Here is a 23,057-nt window from a genome sequence, read left to right as displayed (position 1 = left end):
TGCTTAACTAACGGTATTATTCCAGCATGATCTTTGTCAGCTAGCTAACTGTCTACAAAATCCTCTACAATACTCCACTTGTAATTGACAAGTTCGTGGGTTCATCCCTTGGTTTATATTTCCCCATTCTATATGTAAGTACCAACTTCACAGAGTTTTCAGCTTGCTTTGCTAAGACAGCCAAAAAATGGCTGAGAAAATACTGACAATCCCACCATCCTCTCACAAATGACACATAATACACATACATTGAGAGGTCTGAGCTTTACTTTTACACAGCTTGGAGTCATAACCATAATGAGGATCACACATTCCAAGGCTCCCTTGATGAGCTGGAGAAGTGTTGCAGGACAGGAAAAAAAAGGCACATCAATCTCCTAAGTTCTTACAGAAGCAGAAAATTTCTCTTCCAGCAGTTGTTCTTTATCTCCCTATATTTTCCTGTGTCTGGCCCCTCTTTTTTGCCTATTCAGTCTCCCCTTTTACCTCTGGTAAGAAGAAAGTACATAGTAGTGCGGGAAGAATGCTCTCACCACTTCTCTTACTGCAGTCTCTGTTAGCAACTCTCAGAAATCAGTCACACAGAAAGACAATCTCCCCGTTTTAAACTCTGGCATACTGAAAGCATTTGAGAGTTATTAGGCTTTTCAATTACATTTCTTCACATTTTTATACCTAGAAAATAAATCAACAGCTTAAACAGCCATGGAAGCACATCTTACTATAGGTGGGAGTAAGCAGATGTGTTCCAAATCAGGAAAGCCTGAGGCAATTTTCCTTACTTCCTGGTGGCTTTCCTTTTAGCCTGTGTAGCTAAAAGCTGCACAAAAGGGCAGATTCTCCTACTGCTTACCCATGACACCAACACTTAGACTGACTTATCCACCAAAGAAATTCACATACCTGTAGCAATGCCAGGCCTGGCCACAGAAGAGGAGAGCTCAGTTCTGTGCTACCTCTGTGCCATGCAGCCCCAGGGCAATTATCACTTCTGTTGGCCCCTCCACGGGATATTGTTTTTCTAGACTCTCCAGGGCTGGGTAGAGTTGTATCCGTGCATCTGTCCCTCTGTAGGATGTATCTGAGCTCACCAAGACTGATCCTCTGTCTTTTCTGAGACTTCAGCCAATGGACTGCTGTCATGTAAACATTAACTGTTCTTACCAAGGTCTGTCTTAAGAGCACCATGGCCAAAACAGCAGCTATTTGTGTGTTTCATTAGGGACATCCAGATAGTAAAAGAAGCCTGATCCTTTGATATGAGAGCTACTTACCAGGAGAGCAAATATTTTATACCAATAAGTGATATAGGAGATGGAAATATTCCCACTGCATACTCCTTAAGTGCACTTGCTCTGTTCCTGGAGGATGGGCTTGTCAGAGGCCAAATCCTCAGCCTTCAACATCCAGCGGTAACAAGCAAGCAGCTATCCAGAAATAACAGCAGCAGAGGACAGTGGATGTCACATCATAGGCTTTCTTTAATTTGTGTAATGCATACAGACACAAAAAGGGATCTAACAAAACCACAAAACATGATTTCAAAACACTGGATATTTTCTATGACACTGTCCTTGGCTGTGATTAATTTATCTCAGCTTCACACACCCAGACATCAGGGACATGATGCCCTGGACACTGTTCTGCTCTTTGTCATAGCAGATGTTCTACAATGCCATCCCTGGTCTTGTGACATGGAGGAGAAAGTCAGCATCTGCTTTTTCCCTCTGACATATAACACTTCCTCCCCAACATGCAGTTCAGAAAACATACTTTGGTGAAATGCTTCATGTCTTGTGACATCAGGAGATCTGTCTCTAGAGCAACATGGTTACAGTGGCTCACAGGCGTATTGCTAGTCTAAGTCGCTGAGAGAGTCTAGCAGTACAGACATGATTTATTATAAGTAACCATTTAAGTCCTCAAGGTATTGCAAATATTTTGAAGTCGTACTTTAATGAACATAATTAATTTTACTGTAGATTCTTCTCATCATCAGGGAGAATTTTATTAGCATATTTTATGTTTCCCTATTTATAAAATTATATTACTTTGCTTTAAATAAGGATATTTCTTTATTGTTTTCCTGCTGTGTCACGTGCAAAATATCTTATGGGGAGAGAAGGAAAACATGTTGGGTTTAATATAAAGCTACTCTATTTTCTGGTAGAGATAAGTAATGGAAAAATGAGATAAAATAAATAGCATTTAACAAACATTTCTGTTTCCCACAGATCCATTTTCTATTACTATCTGGCAATATTTTTTCTGTTGCTCTTCCTTGAAAGACTCTTTGACCTTTTTCCTTTTCAGTCCCCCATCCCTGAAAGATAGAAAAAAGAAACAGCCATAAACTCAGGGTCAAGACAGGAAAACATTACTATATTTAGACTATGTAGTCAAAGCAGTTTCCACTCTTAATGTTGACATCTGTAAGACAATGCTAAGTGATTTATACTGCCAAGACTCACAACACCACAATGCCCTCCTTTTAACCAAGCATTTAACAGGCAAGTGATTAATTTTCACGAATACTGCCTGCTGTCTAGATCCACTGTCAGCTCTGTTTCTCTCTATCTACTATATTATTCAAATTATTCTAATGTAATTTTTTAAGTAATAAAGTAACACTTTCGGAATCAGTCAGCTGGAGTGGTGGACTACGGTGTAAACAAAGCAGGTTTTAAAGGATTCCATGCTAATATTTCAGAATACAGAGCCCCTTAAAAAACAATTCCAGAGGTGTTGCTTCTTACCATGGAAGCACAGACATTCCTGCTCGAGCAGCGATGACAGCCTTGACTCTGTTAGCAAAGTGAACAGCATCTTCTTCTTCCTGAAAAAAATATATTAATTAATTGCTTTACAACATAGACATTTTCTCTGTGCCTCACTTAAAAAGATAGGTTTTGTCAGACAGCAGGCAGTAGGATTTATGCCTGACCCACAAGCCAAATGTGAGCAGTTCTAGCTGATCCTAGTTTGCCACTATTTGGTGCCAAAAAGAACTATGTGGGAGGCTCTCTGGTTTCTGGGACAACCTCAAGCACACAGCCTGAAGTCCCAGGTCTGGCCAGAGCAGGGGATGCAATCTAGATAAATCCAAGACTGTAGTGTTGCTTCCTGGCCTTTGCCCATTAAGTTATCAATAAGGATTCAGAACACCTTGTGTAGTAATGCAGACCTTCCAGACAACATTTCTCAAGCACTTTCAAAACATACAAAAGTGTAAGAACCTCTTTGACCATCGGGGGCAGGTACCACACATTGCAGACAATAGCCCAGCTGGTTAACACATTAAAAGCATAGGTCATCATGGAATGCTTTGTGCTGTTCCAGAAGGCATCTCCAAAGCGAGGGTCATACTGGAATACAAGAAGAATAAGCTGCCTTGGTTTAAATCACATAAACTGCTTTTTTTTTTTGCCACTAAGTCACAATTCAACTTATTAAATAATGGGCAAATCTAACCACACCTCCTGAAAGCATCAGTAAATTCAGAATAGAGTTCCAACATTTATTACAAGTTTCTAACAGTTAACATTTACAAGCAATGCATGATGTCAAACTATGACAGACCTGCAACACAACTGTAGCAAAAGATTTATTCAAAACATAAAAACTTGTAATCTACAAATAAGCTGACTACAAAGGTTTCCTTGACAATGCTCACACCAGTTTTAAGAACTTCCATAAGATCAGACAACCTTATAGCGCCAGAAAAAGTAACTAATATTTCCAGATCTAGAATGACCTGGCTAAAGCTACTCAGAAAGACTTGAAAGTGCCAAGAAAAATACTCTTTTCTTCAGAGCACGTAAGAGCCAGGACAGAAATTTATGTTTTCCGTACTGCTTAAAACCACAAGTTTGTGTCTCTCAGGGCTTATTCAGTACTTTCTGCACACCAAACATATCCCTTTTCAAGGCCTACACATGAGCAACTTCTCTGACATGAGAAGCATTTGCAACCAATCCTTCCATGTTGGGAAAACTGCAGTTACAGTACCTTGATTGCTACTGGATGGATGGTTCCTCCTACCTCAAAGCTTCCCTTCTTAAACATCATTACCGACGTGTTGTTAATGCAGGTGCCTGGTCAGAATTAAAATAGTGAAGGGCTTAATCCACTCTGAGAAAAGTATCAGGAAATTAATCTTAAACTGTCTTAAGGAGACTTAGCTGTTAAAGGAGAAAGTAAGCTTTAGTTCTGGAACATAATCCCAGAGCCTGGTATGTCTTCATTCTGTTATATGCTAAAGCAAATAAACTGTCATAAAACTGTTGTAAAATACTAGAGCCTGACCTTTAATATCTCACAAGAGCTAATTAATTCTACAAACTAAAAACAAACACCTCACTTCTAAACACTGGATATAATAAACTGCACTCAATGGCAAGAAGTGAGAAGAACAAAAAAATCAATACAGTTGCTTCTTACCTTCTGGGAAAATTAAAATTGGTAACTTGGCCTTATCTGCAATGTGTTCTCTAATTCTGTGGAGAGAAAATAAAATTTCAGTGTATACTTCATATTTATTTTGTCCAAGAATCTAAACATTCATTACCTCTCACACAGAACAAGAAAAGCCCTTGCCCAATTGCCTTTTGCCCAGTCAGTTGCCTCATCTGGAATATGTTCTGGTTTCAGGCCTTTATCTCAGTGTCTCTTGCTAATTTAAAAAGTAGATTTTCTACAAAGCTGCGTGAAGTTCCATTTTAACCAGAGAATGGTGGTACTTGAAGCATGTGAAAATAACTTCCCAGATTCCAGCTATGAATGCAGTCAAACTTTTCTTTAGACTGAAATATATTCCAAATTTCTAGTTTTTATGCTTTCTAGGTTCCCACCATCAGTTTAACACGTATCTAATGATTCTCCACATTTAGTTAAGTGACAGGTCACTATCTTACTACATTTGCTGCATCACTTAAAACCACAAATATCACCACTAAGCAGATTACTGACACTAAAATCGGTCATTTTCCAAGACAACTGTCTTTCCTACAAGTCAAAAGCATGGAGCTCCTCTTTGGCCTGTATTAAAGGACAAAATCAAAACACCATAAATCAAAAAAAAAAAAAAATACCAAAAACAACACAAACCCAAAACAAAACAAAAAAACCCAACAACAACAACAAAAAAACCCACAATTGATGACAAAAAATGTCAACACTGATGACAAATTACCACACCTGACCAGACAATGAAGCAAACACCTCACTACCTTACTTTTTCCTCACCAGGTGACGGTCTTTCATTTCTGAGCGTTCAAACAAGACATGCTGAGAGGTTTGCATGCAGGATTTTTGAATAAGTCCCATAAGCCCTCCATGTACCTGGCCAACCTGCAAGCCCAAAAGAATTTTGTTACAAAGCAAACACACACACACACTCTTAAATTATTAAATTCTAAACACAGATGCAATAATTTCTAAGCTTATTGACAAATTATACCAATCCCCTTACTCATAAATGTGCACACACCTGCCTGCATCTCATTTTTTGCAGTTCAGAATATGAGTTTGAATGCTGCCAAATCCCACCTGTTCTATGAGGAAGTTTATCCTCTTACCCAACGCTACATCTATGTGCATCTCAACATTACTGATATTTACCAACTGTCTTGTTCATACCAAGGAATAACATCCATCACTGGCCAGGATTAGGACATCCAATGGAGATGTGTGGTTGGCTACACAGATACCTCCTTCCTGTGGTTTGTTTTCCCTGCAATGACAGCCATAAAAGCAATTAGTTAATGTTAACTCTCTCGACTACAAGCCCAATCAGGTGGCAAGCAATGAAAAATATCTGTGTCTGAAGACAGTACTACATCATCTACACGCACCCTGCCAATACACAGCAGGAAACACAGGAGGGCATGTGAACATCCTGACAGAGTCTGGATGATCCAAACAGCTTTTTGGATCAAGTTGTACCATCACCAAGTATCCAGGCAGCAATGGAATACGAATCCTGCTCCAAAACTTGAGATGCTAAATACTCCAAGAAACAAATTCCAAACTAATAAAGGGCAAGGTGGCAGCACTCACCTGTTATGGAAATGAACAAGGCCACTCAGACATCGGACACCTAAGGTGGCACATATCATCTGGACCTGGTTGCTCAGCCAGCCTTTAACTCTAAAAGAAATGAAGGCATAGATACATTTCTAGTTCTATGGAGTCACACATGCAATGTAAACTCTCTGAGTTATCCCCCATTGCTGTTACTACAAAGACCATACTAAGGCTCACACTGCATGTCTGCTTTCAGATGCCATTGCCATAACTTTCTCTCACAACACTCTATACATGAGTGAAGAAGTCAGCCCATGATAGTCCACATCAATCCTCTGGACCTCAGCAGAGTGTTCCAACTACTAGTTCAAATCCTCAAAGAAATACAGAAGAAATTGAAAGAGCGCTCAGCAAATACCTACCTGCCATTTGGAAACCGTCCTACTACAGTAGTGGCCAACACCAGCAACAGAATGCTGAAAACAGACAAGCAGATGCTACAAAGTAAAATAATCTTAATTAACCGGCAAGAAGCAAAACTGGAGGAGTAAGCAAGAAGGCATTCTTATTTGGCTCTTTGATCCACTTCACAATGCTTCCTTCCAGCATTAATAGCATCTAACTAGCAACAAAATACTAGCTAACCAGCACACAAACCCCTTAATCCAGTTTTGCTGGATTTTAAAAGCAAATTAATGACTAATAAAACATATGGAATGTGAGAAATTTACTTTTTTTTCTTAAGGTATATTTGAGTTTAGATGGCTTCTTGGAAAGGTCATGCCAGGTTCTCCTTCCTCCAATAGTATATTGCTAGCCAACAGTATATTATTTCACAACTTCTGTAAAAAGTACCATGAAATATGATCCCTGTCTGGCTCACCGGAAAGGCAGCAGGAGGCAATACCGAATGAGGATGCCAGTGACCCACACAGCAGCCAGTTTCCAGCTGACATGGTGCAGGTTGGCATTGGTTCTGCTGAGGAGATTCCAGGACAGCAGCTCCTCAGAGGAGAACCGGTGAGTGACTTCATCTTCTGCAACTGCCTCACAGCCCTTCTTGGAGAAGTACATGACATCAGCAAGGCCGAAACATCCTCGGCACCAGCCAACAACCTCCTTTTCCATGGGAGTCTCATCTCTCTGGATGATCCCTGCATGAGGAAATGAGCCTTCCTTCCTCATGGTGAAATTAACAACATGGATTCCAAAGAGAATATCAAGAAATACATATGCTTTTTAGAAACAGCTCTTCTCCTACTCAAGCACAATAATGGCATTCCTATACCTCATTTATGTACTGACATTTCATTCCACAAGTTACTTCTCTAATCCTATGCCATATAATGCCCTTAAGTTGCTGAGGAAGGAGAAAAGGATTCCAATCAAGCTGCAAATAAAACCTTGAGCATAACACCTACTTCATTATTGTTTACCAAATAACATAGGCACTCACACCTAGAAATGTCACCTATACACTGCCAAGATAGTAGATCCCCACTGATGCCTTGACTCAAATTCAGGCAGAGTTTGTATGATTGTTCTTGCTGCTGTTGATTAGCTTTATTGTTTCCCATCTGTAAAAAACACCTTCCTCTGCTTTTTTTTTTTTTTTTTTTTTTTTTTTTCTTGGGACCTTCTATCTCCCCCCATCCCTTCTCCATTAAGAGTCACTTCCCCACCAAGAAACTTGAAAGTGCCTGGATTTCCCCCCGAAGGCATACAAAGTATTACACAGACACATTGTGCAGGAAGAATGACAACACATTCTTTCTCTGCTATTTGTAAAATCACACCACATAGGACAGCCATGCAGGAAGTCTCAGATATCTGCTGAGGTCACTCTGCAACCAGATTCTTATCTGGCTGGTTACAGAGACTAAAGTTCTCTTGGTTCATACCAGCTAACACTTGGCCTTTTTGTTTGCCCCCCCCCACCCTTTTTTTTTTTTTCTTTTAGATGGGGAGTATTGGATGACATTATAAAAATACACTTAATTTATCTTGATCAACCTACCTCTCCCTGATCAGAATCACAAAACTTTCCTCCATCTGCACTTCAGTAAAACCTTCAACTCCCAAGAAATCATCAGACTAGAAAATTATTAGCTGACAAACCAAGCAGCCTACATGACTAATCATTAAAAATGGCACTACAAGTAAAAGGATAACTATGAGAATTTAACTCTTTGATCAAAGAAGGAAGGAAAAATAGTTGAGGGAAAAAATTATTTGGATTTTATCCACGTGTCTAGAAAAGAGTGCAAATTGTATCTGTGATCCATGGGATGCTGTAACTCTTTTATTTCAGAGCCTGGATTTTTTGCGTGCTAGGAGTTACAAGAAGCAAAAGATAACTATGCAGAGCCATGTCATGCACAAAGAATACTAATTTTTCCCAGTCCTGTAAAGAGAGACCTGATGGAGCCAGAAAACAAAAACTATTTATGAAAACAGGGATGCTTCCCAAATGCTTATCAGCAATGTCTTTCTATACCCACACTAGTCTCTAATTCCTTTTATTCACAAAACTCAGAGATTATATTTTTTTATAACATGCTTATGTAGGTTTATAGCTTCAACAGATATTTGCTCATCAAACTCCTTTCTAAGTAAGATTGTTAAATAGCTGCCTTTTTACACGATAAATAGTGCTGTGTCCCCTTCATCCAGAGATCTTACCAGTGGAGATTAAATTTTCAAGTGCCATCGCCTTCTGCTTTTTTACTCCCTCCTCAATCTGCAGGGTGGCCCACTGTTCCCAAAACAAGAAAAGCAGATGTTGACGGTTTTCATTTTATCATTTCCAGACATTCTGCAGTTACCTCAAGTGAATTGTCTGAGCCTCTTTCACCCCTGCCAGGTCTAGGATTTTCATTTTTCAAATTCAGCCTGAAGGGTGCCCTGCACGCCTCCTGTTTCATTTGTTACATAGACTACCTTTTGCCATTTCCAGGAAAAATTGTTTGGCTCAAACTTCTTTTCAGGACACAGGCAGTTGTTTTTTTTCTGGGGGTCCAACAAGTTACTGAACTACCTATGAGACTCTATAAGATCCAACGTGTCCAAAACTCTCTCTTCTCCAGTTAGCTTCAGGCAACAGGATTATACAAAATAGTATCACTGACATTAGAGACATGCCAGAAAAATAGAACTAAAAAATTTATTTTAAAGAATAAAAGAAATTAACTCATTTTGAGGGCATTCAAGTGGTCTCTGCTGACAGCAAACAGAGCTGGCAACATTTTATATTAATAGTATTTCAGAAGGTGGCAGCTGTGATAATGAGCTTTAACCCTTCCCTGTATTCATTTTTTTGGGCTAAACCACTTCTCCTTGTATAGAGCACCATAAACCAAAACTCTCCATTAGCAAAATCAAATATAAAAATATGCCTAATTTTTGAAGTTTTCCTAGTTTTGAATGTTTTCATCATACATACACACATAGACGTATAAATAGTAGCTCTCATGAGTACTAAAATCTGGCTGTATTTATGTCAAGGTACCTGCCCTAACAAAGGACATAGGACGCTTTAGCGTAGGCTCTGTTCATTATTAAAGGCTCAGTGACCCACTCAGTTTGTGCCTTCACCTGCTATTAAGGGTTCCTATCTACAACAGATAAGGATAATCCATCTGCTTCATATAAACTCTTGCTAAACACTGTATTTCCCTCTAGCTGACATGTGCAGCCACACAAGTCACCACAAAGCTGATCTCAAATAGTCTTCATTACATTACAACATGAGTCATGTGCGAGCATCAACCAGCTTTTTGCCACCTTTAAGTTTTGCATGCTCTTTCTGTAGCTATCAAAATTAAGTCAGTAACAAAATGGACACTTTGCCTTGACATAACTAGGATATTTTAGTTACCCTTAGCTGACAATTTTTTTTTTTACCAGGCTCATAAAAGAAAAGAAAAAAGTGAAGGCAGAACAGCATTTGATGTGGTATTTTAAGCTCCATACAAACCTTCTTTAATAACACCATAAAGCAAACAACCTCCCCAAAAAAGAAATTAAAAAACCTGCACCACAGAGCATCATCTTGTCTATACTTCCCAATTATTCTCCTGAGAAGGTCAACAAGTACATAATCTTTCAATCTTTTGCAACACATGGAGAGTCATTCAGAATGGTGGAGCCAGGGGATGTCATGAAAACAGCAGCCCACACACTGAGAAATGAAAGAACATACAGAACAGGTACAGGAATGTTGCAAAAGAGAGTAAGGCAGACGTGGCAAATTTAAACTCTTCACAAAATACTGCTGGTCCTCATCCCTTCCCCAAAATCCTTTAGGATAGTTGCATAGCATGAGGGAGAAAAAAGTATAAAACATAAAATATTTGAGACTGACAAATAAAGCCTTTTGCCTTAGTCTGCTTTCCCATCTCCTCTCTACCACCCTTATCTTGCCTATCATTGCCCTCCTACATAAAAAAGCACCTGTCAGCTGGCCAGGACTGCCAGAAATGAGCTTGCTCATACTGTCCTGAAGGACCTGGAATACCTCCAGGAGGTATTTTGGCTTTTGATTTCCAGACAGAAAAAGGGTGACAATCACTGACCAAGCTGACTCCAAAAATATATGTTAACTAATCGAAATGAGCAAGACAAGTCAAAATCCACAAAAATTTATAAAGCTTACTAGTAAATTATAAAATCTTGCCTCCTAGAACAGAGAAAGAGTGAGGCAAAAGTTGCAGACAAACTAAATAGTCAAGGCTACAAAACCAGTGTCCAAGGAAGGTGAGGAAGAGCTTTCAAAGGCTGAACAGTTACACAGGGCTCGTTAGCTTGGAAAAGAGCTAGCTGAGATGGGTTAAGACAGGCATCTACAAAGTCTGGACTGGCACAGAGCAGGTGCTTAAGGAGCAGTTATCAATTTTCTCTTCTACTACAAGAACTGAGGTTTACCATGGGAAAGCTTTGGGGAGAGTATGTGAGCAAGAAAAAAGGCAATATATTTCCACAAACCATCAGGGAACATGAAATTCTCCTAACTCATGGCTTGGCATGGGAGGCTGAAGAACAAGCAGTGAGGAGGGAATACAGCTGTAGAGTCACCCAGGTCTTAAGCTTTCAGTCCAGCCATTGAATTGACACCTGTCAAAGCCATCTCTCTGGATTAAACTCAGGACTAACTAACTCTGCAGTGGCTACTGTGGTGTTCTGCCTTTGGTAGCATCTGTATGTATAATTTGTTTTCCAAAATGAAATAAGGCTTTGTGATCGCCTTTGTATTGCACAGTATTGAGACAGAGCTGTCACGCTGGTCTTTGTTGCAAAACAGTAATGAAAGGATGTTTTAAATACCTTACAAAAAAACCCACAGATGTTGCAACTAACACAGAATTTAAGTATTAAATGTAGCAACTTCATTCCTACATCTGCTGACTGAAGGAGAAGAAGATGTTGTGCTTTCCTTCACTCCCATTTCTGAAGTGATGAGCACACAAAAAGTCCAAACACCCAACGGTAAATCCCACCTGGAATACTGAATACTTGACAGCTTAACTCCAACAGTCCAACGGTCATTTGTTTGAGCTTCCTGTAATTACATTTTAAACAAAATGAGGGTGCCCAATACTTCTTTATGTTAATTACTGTCTTCATAGGACATGACATGAAATACAATGTGGAATATTCATTTCCTGAAATCTCATATCTTGCAGGATTTTTCCTCCCTTTTCCCTTTCAAGTATAGCTCAATACCCCATCTTTGCATATGAAGTAATAATTCAGTTTTGCCTCTCTTCCCATATTTTACTACCTCTTCTCCCGTATTCTCACAAGAGGTTTTTCTAATCACTCATTACATGAACTTTTCTCAATCTTTTCCTCCTGTGTCACAAAGGCTTTGAAGCAATTCTTCCATGTAAACTCTTCCACTACAGTGGCAGAGAGAAGGTTGGTAAGTTTTCAGCATCAACTAAAATCACTATCTAAGGTCAAGCACTTGTGACCTCTTCACCCAGCAGCGGTTTCTGCATGGCATTATTTCCCCTTGTCCATCACGAACATGAACCCATATCAAATGGTGTGAGTGTTACACTCAGCATTTGAGAAGATGTGACTGTCCACCCTCAGGCTGTGAAAAGGACTCACAAATCTCCTGGCTGCTCCATGAGGACTGATGAAACGGGTTAAGAAGGGTTTGTTTGGGATAAAAGCACAGGTATAATTTGTTTTGGTTTTGATGGAGAGGCCAGCTAAGGATAACCATGTATTTAAAAGAATAGCAGTGAAATTTTTCACCAACTGATGTGTCTGCAACATCTGCCATACTCCAGTAGGAGTTCACAGCATATGAGCTACCTCTGTGTACAAGTGAGCTCTCAATGCAAAAACTACTCACAATTTTTAGCTGGCTGATTTTCTCTAGAAGCAACAATGCTTCATACAGAAGTTCAGATCTTGTAGAACTCCAGAACATTTCTTGGCCAATAGTGCTGCAGCTGTTTAATGCGTTCCTTTGACTCTTCACAGGGGTTTGAGAGCATAGATTTCATCCTAGCAAATGCATTTTCTTTTGCAGTCACTGGAGTAACATTCTTGGAACAGCTTTGCTACTATCCTCATCTCCAACAAACCCCAGGATGGACAAAGCTCAGAGAAAAGACATTATTTACAAATAAAAGTTTACAAGCATGTGTGAAAGAATAACCCTAACAAAACCCAAACCATGTTCACCTTTATAATTTCCAGAAATATTTGAAAGATAATTTAAGGGTAATAATAATAGGAATCATGGGCTAATAGATATGCAATTGAGAAATTACTGTATATTACTGTATATTACTATATTGGCGTATATCTTTTGCTATTATGTTATCCATATGTCCTCTTTTTGTTTCCCAAAAGTCCCAAAAAAAAAAAAAAAAAAAAAAAAAAAAAAAAAAAAGCAACTGCAAACAAAACCAGTCATGCCAAATTTCAAACTTTGAATCTTGCTTTTATAAAATTATTTATTTTCTTTCTAAAATAACAAGTATCTAGATTCCTTGATGGAAAAGCAGCAGAAGGTAAAAATTATTTCCATGCATGATTACATCTTTCCTATTTAGTCCAATCACCACTCACAGTGCTGTAACACTTCAGTGAAGTCAAGAAATCAAAGTGACTTATTGTATGCCACCAATACTCATTGCTTAGTGATAGATCTGAAAACTTGAGTTTTATTCTGAAACACCTTTTTTGCTCCCAGCAAATTAAGTAAGGTCTAAAGATACACTTTCTTTGAAAACAAAACTTTAAAAAACATTTTTTTTACTTTGAAGTCCTTGATTTCAGTCTCCACTCTTCTATTTTTCTCCAGTTGCCAAACATGGAGGAAAATAAAACACACTTTTCCTCTGCTCAGCTGTAAGAAACAGATATAAAGAAACTCCTTGGATGAGAAGTTTTCTATTAATTTTGCTGGTCTACATAACAGGCTAAGTCAAATTAAACACAATGGAGTGACCAGCCACAGTGCTCAAGGTTGGATTTTTGCTGAAGCATCACCCAGTTTTTTGGCACTTCCTTGAGCAGTGATATTCCTGCAATATAGTCAGTAGTGTGCTAATACATGACTAAGCATCTTCAGCATTTCCAGCTCAGCTCTCCGGGAAGGCATCCTATTTCACCATTCCAGAGGACAACAGGAACCACAGATGGTCTCTGTGCATTATCCCATTAGCAGGATGTGCAGGAACACAACACCACAGCTAGAAGCCAGCCAACACCTCTCCAGGGTTTCAATGTCAGGTTGTATAAACCTGCTTTAAAGCTGACTTATCCCAAGCTGCAATTTTGCTTGCATTCTAGTGAAAAAGCTCCAGGACTCCAAGAACAGGCCCAGCAATTCCATGTACAAGCTTTAACACAGGGTTTTCCAGTCCTACCCTTTCTTCCAAAGAGCCTAGTGGGCCACATTACAAGCAAAGGGGACCTAACACCCCCTCCCTTCTTTCTCCCTCCCATTTTCCACCAAGATAGCTCTTAACTACTTTTGTGGCACAATGAGAAGCATTTGACAACACTTCAAAGAAAACCATTCGAATTAATTGTAAGATGAAAACAGCGGAAACTCCTTTTTTGCCCACAGGACAATTAGGGGACAACTTTGAACAAAAGAACAAAATAAGCCAGCCTAAATAGCAGTGCATGGAGTTGTGCTGTTCCTGTTATTAGCTGCTGTGGCAACGGGGAACTAGACACAAAAGGCTATAGCTGATCATATAACAATTAACTTATTTATTTTTCAGTACATGATCCTCTACATTGTGAGCATGGAATTATGACACTCATAACCTGTTACAAAAACTGTGGAGAGAAAAATACTTCAAGTGCTTTACCAAAGAGAAGTGCCTTCTTACACAAAACTCACCCTGAGTGGGTCAAATGTCTTTTGGAGTTGTGAAATGCACAGGGAAAAATCCTCCAGAAATTATTTTGATGCCCACCAACTGCAGCAGCAAAGTTGTCTAAAGACAGGTTTGATATGACACTAGCTCTTAATTAGGGTATGAATAAGAATTTAATTAGCATACCACTGTCTGATTAAAAATATTTCACGTATAAAGGCCAATATTACATACAGCCACCGCAGGCAGTCATTGCCTGCTGATATCAGTATCTGAAAAAAATAAGTAACCCCTAAATTTTGCAGTCATCTGCACTATGCTAAATGATGTTCATACAGCTGAAGACAGATACTGCCCAAGAGCTCCTAATCAGTATTAAAACAAACAAACAAACAACAACAAACAGAAAAGAACATAAGAAGGATAAAAGACAGAATTGGCAAGGTAAGATGGTCATGATATTAACTGTATCACACAGTTACAAACATGTTCTACTTCAAAACAGATTACTCCAAGGGCTTAATAATAATAGCAACAATAATAGTAACAAGTTTTCTGCCACAAGTAGAAAGTATATTTACAGAAAGCGGGTTTATGCCAGAAGCACAAAGTCAATCTACTGGAAAATGGAAATGCTTTACTGTTCAATATGATGAATTTACAGCATCTACTTCTGGCTAATAATGGATATCAAAAGCCAAACTTGAAAAATTAAATGGGATTCTGGCTTATAAAAAGCCCCAGAAACCTTTTATTGATAGAAGCAGGATCAGAATCATAGCCATTATCTGTTTATCACTAGAAAAATTATACTTTTAGAAGGTTGCACACAGATTCCTTTAAGTCTTGTACAGCAGAGCTTGTGAATCCCCCAGATTTATAACTGGGTGAAGCAAACACACAGAATCAGTGTTCTTACCTGGAATATTAATTCCATGCAATTAAAACAATCCAAATAAAACGACTGAAACTTATATACATCTAAAATACACATTTTTATTACTTAGCAACTCCCACAAACTAACAGATCTTTTTCTTTATACTTGACTTGTCATGAGTATTCTACTTGCATTAAGCATTCTAACAAGCATAAACTAGAAGAAAATACCATGGAATCTCTATTTTAACCCCAAAAAACCTCAAACCAGTAGCAGATGATAAGCCAGCACATAACTAGGTATCATTAAAGACACCCCTCAAAAGATTATCTTATAAAATAAAGCTGCAAATAACACATACAAGTTAATGGATTTTGTTTTCTGCTGACTTTTACGGATTTCTATCAAATGTACAGATTTTTATTTTTTTATTAAACACAACCTGTAGCAAACATACCTTTTGAACCCACTTCTCAACTTACCTCTAACATTTTAATTACAATTTTCACATAGAAATGAGAAATCCCCAGTGACACTCGAAATATCGAAGGCAACAAAATTAATGCCACAAATAAAATAATCCAGATAGACAAAATCTTGCCTTCTGCAAGGCCATGACCTTCTCTATTTTCTTCCATGTTTTCCCCTCCAAAATGCCAACCAGCTGCCTTTCTGAGAATATATGTTCATCTGTAGTGGAGAATCTAGCAAGCTTCAAGAGACAGAGGCAAAGAAAAATTTTACATTCTAAGAGCCAAAGCTGTCTCTAGGAGAAGGCTGTTGCTCACTGAAGACTGACACTACTGATACTCTCAACGATAAAGTAATTTCTACCCTTTGTCCCGCCCTAACTCCACCTACTTCCTTGTAATTGATAAGCTCCCTGCTCACCAGGGGAGAAGAAAGAAAAAACATGATAAGTAATAATATATGTTAGATAATTAGATGCTGCCAATAAGGAACCTTGTCAGTGTGACAACTGGTTGTCACAAGGTGTCCTGCCAATAAATTACAATACAGAACTAGGTGGGTGTGTTTTTCAGACTACCTAAAATCTTCTCTTATTAACACACATGAAGCATTTCTCCAACTGATGTTTTGCACAAATCTGTGACTTAATCACTGAGATTTTCTATTTCATATGAGATAACTGCCTTGTTTTGGTATTTGAACAAATGAATGAAAGAGAAGCTTGAGGTTCAAGTCAGGCTTTTTCTATTTTATTTTATTTTTAATAACACATTTGAAATGAAGATGCAAATTTCAGCAGATAAGGACTGACAAGACAATAAGCCTGCTCCCTCCACTCTATCTCTATCAGAAATTCGCCAAAAAAACCTGTATTACAGGGTTACAAAATACACTGTAGTGAAGTAACAAGCCATCTATCTTCACACTACACACTTCATTCAACTACAGAATTGAAATGCAATAGATAATCCTGCTTCTCCTTCTAGCCTATCAAATTTCAATAATTCAATTCAGTATTTTTTAGAAAATACCCAGGTCAACCCCTTTCAGCCACTCTTCTCCTGCCTTTTCACTTGCATCAGAGATGATGTAAAGGTGAATAACTCTAGAACTTCATGGAAGACCACCAGCTACTCATTTACAACCTTCCTACAGAACAAATTACCAGCCTTGGTGGAAGGAGGATTTAGGGTACAACTTCCAAGACAGTGACATGCTGGTCCACAAAAGATCTTCTCTTTGCCAATACATTGGCATGTTTGTCTGAAGCCCTGGCTGTCCTTTTAAAATATTCCCATCCCCAAGTACCTTTGCTTGGTTTGTGTTGTGAAGCAACAAGATTCCTTATAAATGGAAGCAGCCGCAAAGACCTTGTGTAAAATGTGCATCCAACACTGTCCAGGCAGTAAGAGAAGCACAGATGTCAGAGGGGGCTGCACCACCTCTAATTTACACCACACACCCAGGCACCAGTACACAGACTCCTGACACTCACAAGCCCATGTGAATCCATGGCACGCTTCTTGTGCCACAGAGTGAGTCGAGTTGCTTCTGTACCTTCAGATTTTCTGCTGCATGATATCCCTCAGGTCTTTCAAATTAACATTGCAATCTTCTCCAGCAATATAACTTCTCTTTTGCATCTTTTCCTTACTTAGCTTCCTCACCTTTCTCTCCTCTTGCTGGTTGCCTTCTGAGCATTCTGTATCTCCTACAAAACCTCACTGGTTTAAGTGTTTCTGCCTTCCCAATGCTCTTTCTCTCATTGACAACATTAAGCCTCTCACTCTCCACCCTGCTGCTGCCAGGTACACCATTAACCACTATTTCTTACCTGCCCTGCCAAAAGGCTTCTCTAGGAACAATGCTCCATGGTAAAACAGCTTTGCTCACCCATTTCTCTTTAGCTACTATTCCTTATTCTCCTTTCTGGTCTCTTCCTCAAGTGGCTTGCCCAGCTAGCACACATTCCCTAGGGGGGCCTGTGGTGGAGAGCTGGAGGAGAGGGCGTTGATCCACCTGGCAGCATCTGTGAATAGCTGCCATCAGCCTCAGCACAGGGGATCGGTATGCATGGAGTCTAGGTGCTAAAAACCCCGTGGGCGGGAGGGTGGAGGTAATTTCTGAGACCTGATTTGAGGCAGGAAAGGGGGGCAAAATGAAGTATTGCAAGGAACAGGAGGATGTGGCGACTCACTTGGTGGGATGCCTCAGCAGCAAGTTTAGGCACACACAAGACAGAAAATTTCTTAAAAGCACAGAGGGAAAGACAGACTTGCCTAGCCTGGGTGGGAGGAAGAAGTTTCCTCTCCTGGATAAGGTAGAGTTGTTTTTCATTCTGTGAAACCATATAAAGAAAGTACTGAAGAGTTTCTAGTAGCCTCTCTATTGAGGTGGTCAAACCATCCAGCCCAAAGGTACTACAAGATCCATATGGCCAAGGCTCTTACAATTATTCTTTGCTTTATCAACTTTGTACCTCCTGAAATAATGAAAACCATTTCAGTGCTCTTACTACTCTGATACCATTGATGTCACATGGTTTGGAGAGAAAAAGAAGCAAACACACAAACAAAAAACCTGCACCTCAACCACCCAAATTGGGAATGACACCAAAATCAAGAAGATTCTGCATGTCTGCCTATTAACAGTAGGGAATAAAAATTGTAATTCAATGGAAAATTGTCCCAAAAGCCACTAAGGAATAAACCTGAGTACTGGAACTTGTCCAATCATGACCAAGGAATTTAATTTTGTTAAATTTCTGCCAAAAATGGCTGCTGAAGCTCCTAAAGCATCCTTCTGCTCTTGAGACCATAAGCATAAAAACAACTGAGACATGATGGTCTTAACTCCAAAAAACTAGAGACTGCTATAGAAGTGAATATGGATTTGAATTTTATCTCTGCTCTGAATTAAGGTAATGACTTTGCTCGTGATGTGAAGTGGAAAGGAAATTCTTTATTTCTTCAGGCAATTCATAACATAGCTTCCTGTTTTTGGTCAGAAATTTGGCATAGCTTTTTGCACCCCATCATAATAATTTATTATGATATTATCATTATTTCAGAAGATCCATGAAATGTCATTTTTGTCAAATTCCAATATGAATAGATATGCATCCAACACTAAACTGAATAACTACAGTTTGTAATGTGACTACATAAATTTTCTCAGCAAAATATTTTCTTTCAGAATTAGTTCTGCCATCCACTGACTAAACAGATTATGTATGTCATTCTTCTGTCCCTCTTAGCCAGAGCCAGCCTACTGCAATCACATCTGTTTAGAAGCTGTGTGAGAGGCTTTATCCAGAAGAGGGAAAGTATTGCAAATAATGCAAATAAACATGCAGCAACAGAATGTAGCACTCATTTGTAAGGTTCAGTAAATAACAGGAATTTATACCAAATAAACACAAGTGCTTTTTTATGATGAAGTGCCCCACATGTTAGGAAAAGCAACCAGAAAACATGCAAAACTCTCTATCCATTTGGAAGAATGGAACCCAACTTAGAAAAAAGCAATGTGGGTGACATAGGAGGAATCCAAGAGCAAAGATCCCTTTAATTTAATGAATCTCAAACTGACACCTACATGCATAACAAATTCATTTGAAACAATTCCTGGTCTCCTAGGGAAATGACAAGGAGATGGAATGGGCATCAGCTGCCTACTCCAGGTTCTAGATCCCTTGAGGTCATTCTACTAATTTCATATTGCAAAATATTGCCTATTGCCTAACTGCCATTTGTCGGAGGGAACTGGAATTACGACCCATTTAATTTTCCAGTGCAAGAAGAAGCAAACACAGCACTGACTTGTGTCTATTTGTAGTGTCTCACATGGAAGAGTTAAATCGGGTATAAATGGCCCTTTCCTCCACAGCAGTCAGCTTTTAAGCAGGTTCAAATACACTGTGAACAAATTAAAAACTGCAGTGGGAAGTGAAAGCTTTCAATGAGTGCTACTATGGTTTTGCCTTCCCTCTGATACACAAGGGGAACACAGCCTGGAAATAACACTTGCCACGGTCTTCAAAAAGAAGGAATCACACAGTCACAGAAATTTTGGCAACCACTCTTTACAGGTATGCTTTCTTCCTGTCCAATACTAACAATTCCAGTGACTCCAAAGGGATATTGTGAGAGTTTGTAGCCTGCCTTTCTTGTAAGGTCTTTTTTATCAGACCACCCAAACATCATATGTCCCCAGCAGATACTGCTCCAAAGCAGCACTAGCACATCAGTTTCAGCCAGGTGGTGCTTCAGATGCTGAAATAACACACTCCCTAAGGATTAACAAAGAGGTATTTCTACCTGAGGCAAATGACAATGATCATGACTGTCAATCAAGGTCAACCTTCTATCACTTGATCCTTTTTTTTTTTAGGAAATATACAGGGTATAATTTTTACCTATTTGGAGTAGCAACATTGTCCAAATCTGCTTGCAGCCAGTATACAGAAGTACATCCTGACATTGCCATTAGGCACGGGAAGATGGTATTATTGCTAAAATTATTCTTCTGACACCAGTTGTAGGGCTCCCTGGTATTTCTCTGTGAGTTCTGCCATGCTACAAAGCAGATTGATCTATTTAGAAAATCCTTGTAAGTCAATGACACAGAGTCAGACAGCAAACCTGGGCTGATTCACCAGCATCACCTAACATCCAAGGATATCAGAATCATGTTTTTCACAATAAGAAAGTGTTCAAACGGGACTGATCAAAACATTCTACACCCCAGTAATTCTGCTGAGTGTACTCAGAATGAAAACTACTAAGAACATCCCTTTTTTCAACTGAACTTTAACCAGCTATAAAAACAACAAAAAGGCTTTATTAGTTTTGCTTATGTCTTCTCAATGTTTCAACCCCGCATTTTTCAAACTCCTTACCTGATTGCTACTCAAGGGTGAAATAATCTCTGGTAGTTTTGCTTTGATATTTATCAAGACTGAGGTTCATGCTTTACATGTGGAAAATTCTCAAAAAGGCCAGAATAACCTTAGAGGTCACCTATTGCATAGTAAGCAGTGTCAGGTGCAATATTTATTAATGGAAAACACACTGTCTTCATGCACTGAAGTGCAAATATGTGCTCCTCTGCATTCTCACTCTAACTGAGCTATGTCTGCTACTCTTGAGGTCTCTATAGATTCCATCTATGCCACCAAACAGGAGCATGTTTATATCTGACCACAGTAAGATTGTGCTAGTTATGCTTTATCTTTGGCCATCAACAGACAAATTATGAAAACACTGAAGAAGTATCTTTAACTACTGTATCACTCATTAGGATGATTTTAACACATTTAGCTCTGACTTCAGAAGCATTATTTTTTCCATGCAAGATAAATTCAACAATTACAGAAAGTCATTTATTGTATCCTGTGACTTACAACAGGCTTGAGTCTTTGTATCTCAAAACAGGGAAATCCACTACTGTTCTGATTATATTTGTTTGCTCAGCAATGTATAAATACCCACAGATGTGTAGGCATTGCATGGCTGTCAATACCCATCTCATATATTGTCCATATATAAATCTTTTATGTGGTTTGTGTATCATGGACACTGAATGCAATAAATTAATTGTCAATGCCTAACACTTATTGCATTGATTAAATGCATACAATTTTCTCCCCGCTCTGGCTTAGGAATGACTGCAAGCACAACACAGGGTCCTTTGGGAGAATTCCTGAACTGAGTGAGCATTTTGTGTCCACTTTCAAAGTTTTCTCTCCAAACAGCTATAGAAGATTATCATATCATCTGTTCTTGTTGCCTCTACCACAGCAACATGGTCCATAATGGAATCATTTGTTGTAATATATCCCTTTAGATGTGTTGTACTTGTGACCCATTTGTTTAATACCACATGGTCTGCATTACAAGAAATGCATGCTAGCTCTTCCCCATCAACCTTGCCCATCATTCTGTACTATCCAAGGCTTGTCATCTGCTTTTTCAGAGATTTAGATCATTTATGAATGTGTTGAGAAATGAAAGTCCTATCTGGTCCCTTTCTCTACTGTAACAATAGTTAAGAATCACAACAGTTTTCCCTTCTAAATACTAGCATTAGTCACATATATTTCAAATAATACTTAAATAATTTTATTTAAATATAAATATGCCAGAACTCCTTCTAAATCTTGCAAAAAAAAAAAAAAAAGGAAAAAAAAAAGGAAAAAGAAACTGCACTGAAAATATTAATTTTATATTATTTACATGAACCTAAAAAAATATCTGTGAGATCTAAAAAGCATGGAAATACCACTCAAAAGACCACAGGTCCATACATCCTATTTCAAGAGTCAGGAAATTAACATCTACAGCTAAGATTGTGCTTACCTATAGTCCTGATGAGTGATGAAATCAAACACTTCCTCTCCTGAAGTAAAGGAGTAAACCCCCTGTGGCCTTTAGACCAGATCTCTGATCACATTTCAAAGAATGCTGTCACTTGTTACTCTTTCTTCCTGAAATTGTTTTCTAGGACTTTCTTCTGGCTGATATGTCAGGAACACTTGCTATAATGGGGAAAAAAATGTTAGTACAAGTATTAAAAATAAGTAAAATGTGACAACTCAAAAAATACAAAACACACATTGTCCAAACAGTCTACATCTGAGGAAGAAGTGGTACAAGTTACTGCTGTCAGATGATTATTTAGTATTATCATTTTATTGCCTCCTTATCACATTTTGTTAGGTCATTAACTCAGAAGATTCTCCCCACATTCTCAAAGACCGCAGTGCATAGACATACAGCTGTGTGTCCTGTTTCGAAAGGCACAGCCTTGGTATTAAATCTCCCTTCTTGTTGACTAGGCTTGAAAGCGGACAAAGATCAAACATCAGAGAACATCTTCTCTTGAGAACATTTTTCCAAACTCCGCGTTTTGCAGCTGAGAAGAGATCCCGGGCCCCGCCGCGGAGCCGCGCTCCCTGCGGGCCGGGATGCGGCGGGCCGGGCCCGGGCGCGGCGCTAATTATATATATATATATATATATATATATATATAGTTCGTTTTGACAGCCTTTTTCCTCTCCTGAAGACAGCACTCACACTTAGTATTAGAGAAAATAATGATAAAATATGCTACAAGGATCATGTAGTCCAACTTTTGGCCCCACACAGGATACTCCAAGAATCCCACCACATGCCTGGTGGGAGTGGGAGTGCTGTCCAAATGCTGCTTGAACTCTGCCAGGCTTCGGTACTGTGATCATTTCCCTGGGGAGCCTGTTCCACTGCTCAGACACCTTCTAGGGGAAAAGCCTTTTTCTGATATCCAACCTAAACCTCCCCCATCTCAGCTT

The 23,057-nt window shown here is 38.9% G+C and overlaps 1 protein-coding gene across 10 annotated transcripts; it reads right to left on the bottom strand.

Annotated features, from left to right (window-relative positions):
* Positions 1–1,465: 1,465 nt before the first annotated feature.
* On the bottom strand, positions 1,466–22,694 carry LOC121360414 (glycerol-3-phosphate acyltransferase 3-like). Of its 10 annotated transcripts, XM_041480282.1 has the most exons (13): positions 22,504–22,694; positions 22,087–22,265; positions 8,707–8,779; positions 6,908–7,178; positions 6,447–6,521; positions 6,058–6,147; positions 5,638–5,731; positions 5,234–5,349; positions 4,441–4,496; positions 4,009–4,094; positions 3,237–3,365; positions 2,757–2,836; positions 1,466–2,323 (listed from the first exon to the last, which is right to left on the bottom strand). In XM_041480282.1, the coding sequence occupies exons 3-13, from the start codon at positions 8,732–8,734 to the stop codon at positions 2,209–2,211; spliced, it is 1,140 nt and encodes a 379-aa protein (XP_041336216.1). In that variant the 5' UTR covers positions 8,735–8,779; positions 22,087–22,265; positions 22,504–22,694; the 3' UTR covers positions 1,466–2,208. The 10 variants fall into 10 exon arrangements, with proteins under 10 accessions (XP_041336216.1, XP_041336224.1, XP_041336210.1 ...); XM_041480290.1 differs by lacking the exon at positions 8,707–8,779; XM_041480276.1 differs by lacking the exons at positions 22,087–22,265; positions 22,504–22,694 and adding an exon at positions 15,739–16,028 and having other exon boundaries at positions 3,223–3,365.
* Between the last annotated feature and the right edge of the window lie 363 nt (positions 22,695–23,057).

The sequence above is a fragment of the Pyrgilauda ruficollis genome, unplaced genomic scaffold, assembly GCF_017590135.1.
Source record: "Pyrgilauda ruficollis isolate IOZ18807 unplaced genomic scaffold, ASM1759013v1 scaffold114, whole genome shotgun sequence".
Classification (NCBI taxonomy): Eukaryota; Metazoa; Chordata; class Aves; order Passeriformes; family Passeridae; genus Pyrgilauda; species Pyrgilauda ruficollis.
This window is presented reverse-complemented; position numbering and strand designations above follow the sequence as displayed.

Coding starts and splice junctions, on each gene's coding strand:
- LOC121360414 (XM_041480234.1), bottom strand. CDS start 15,894: ATGGAAGAAAATAGAGAAGGTCATGGCCTTGCAGAAGGCAAGATTTTG. Junction 3,366..4,008: donor TCCATCCAGTAGCAATCAAG/GTACTGTAACTG, acceptor CTTGTATTCCAG/TATGACCCTCGCTTTGGAGA. Junction 2,324..2,756: donor GGAATGTCTGTGCTTCCATG/GTAAGAAGCAAC, acceptor TCTATCTTTCAG/GGATGGGGGACTGAAAAGGA.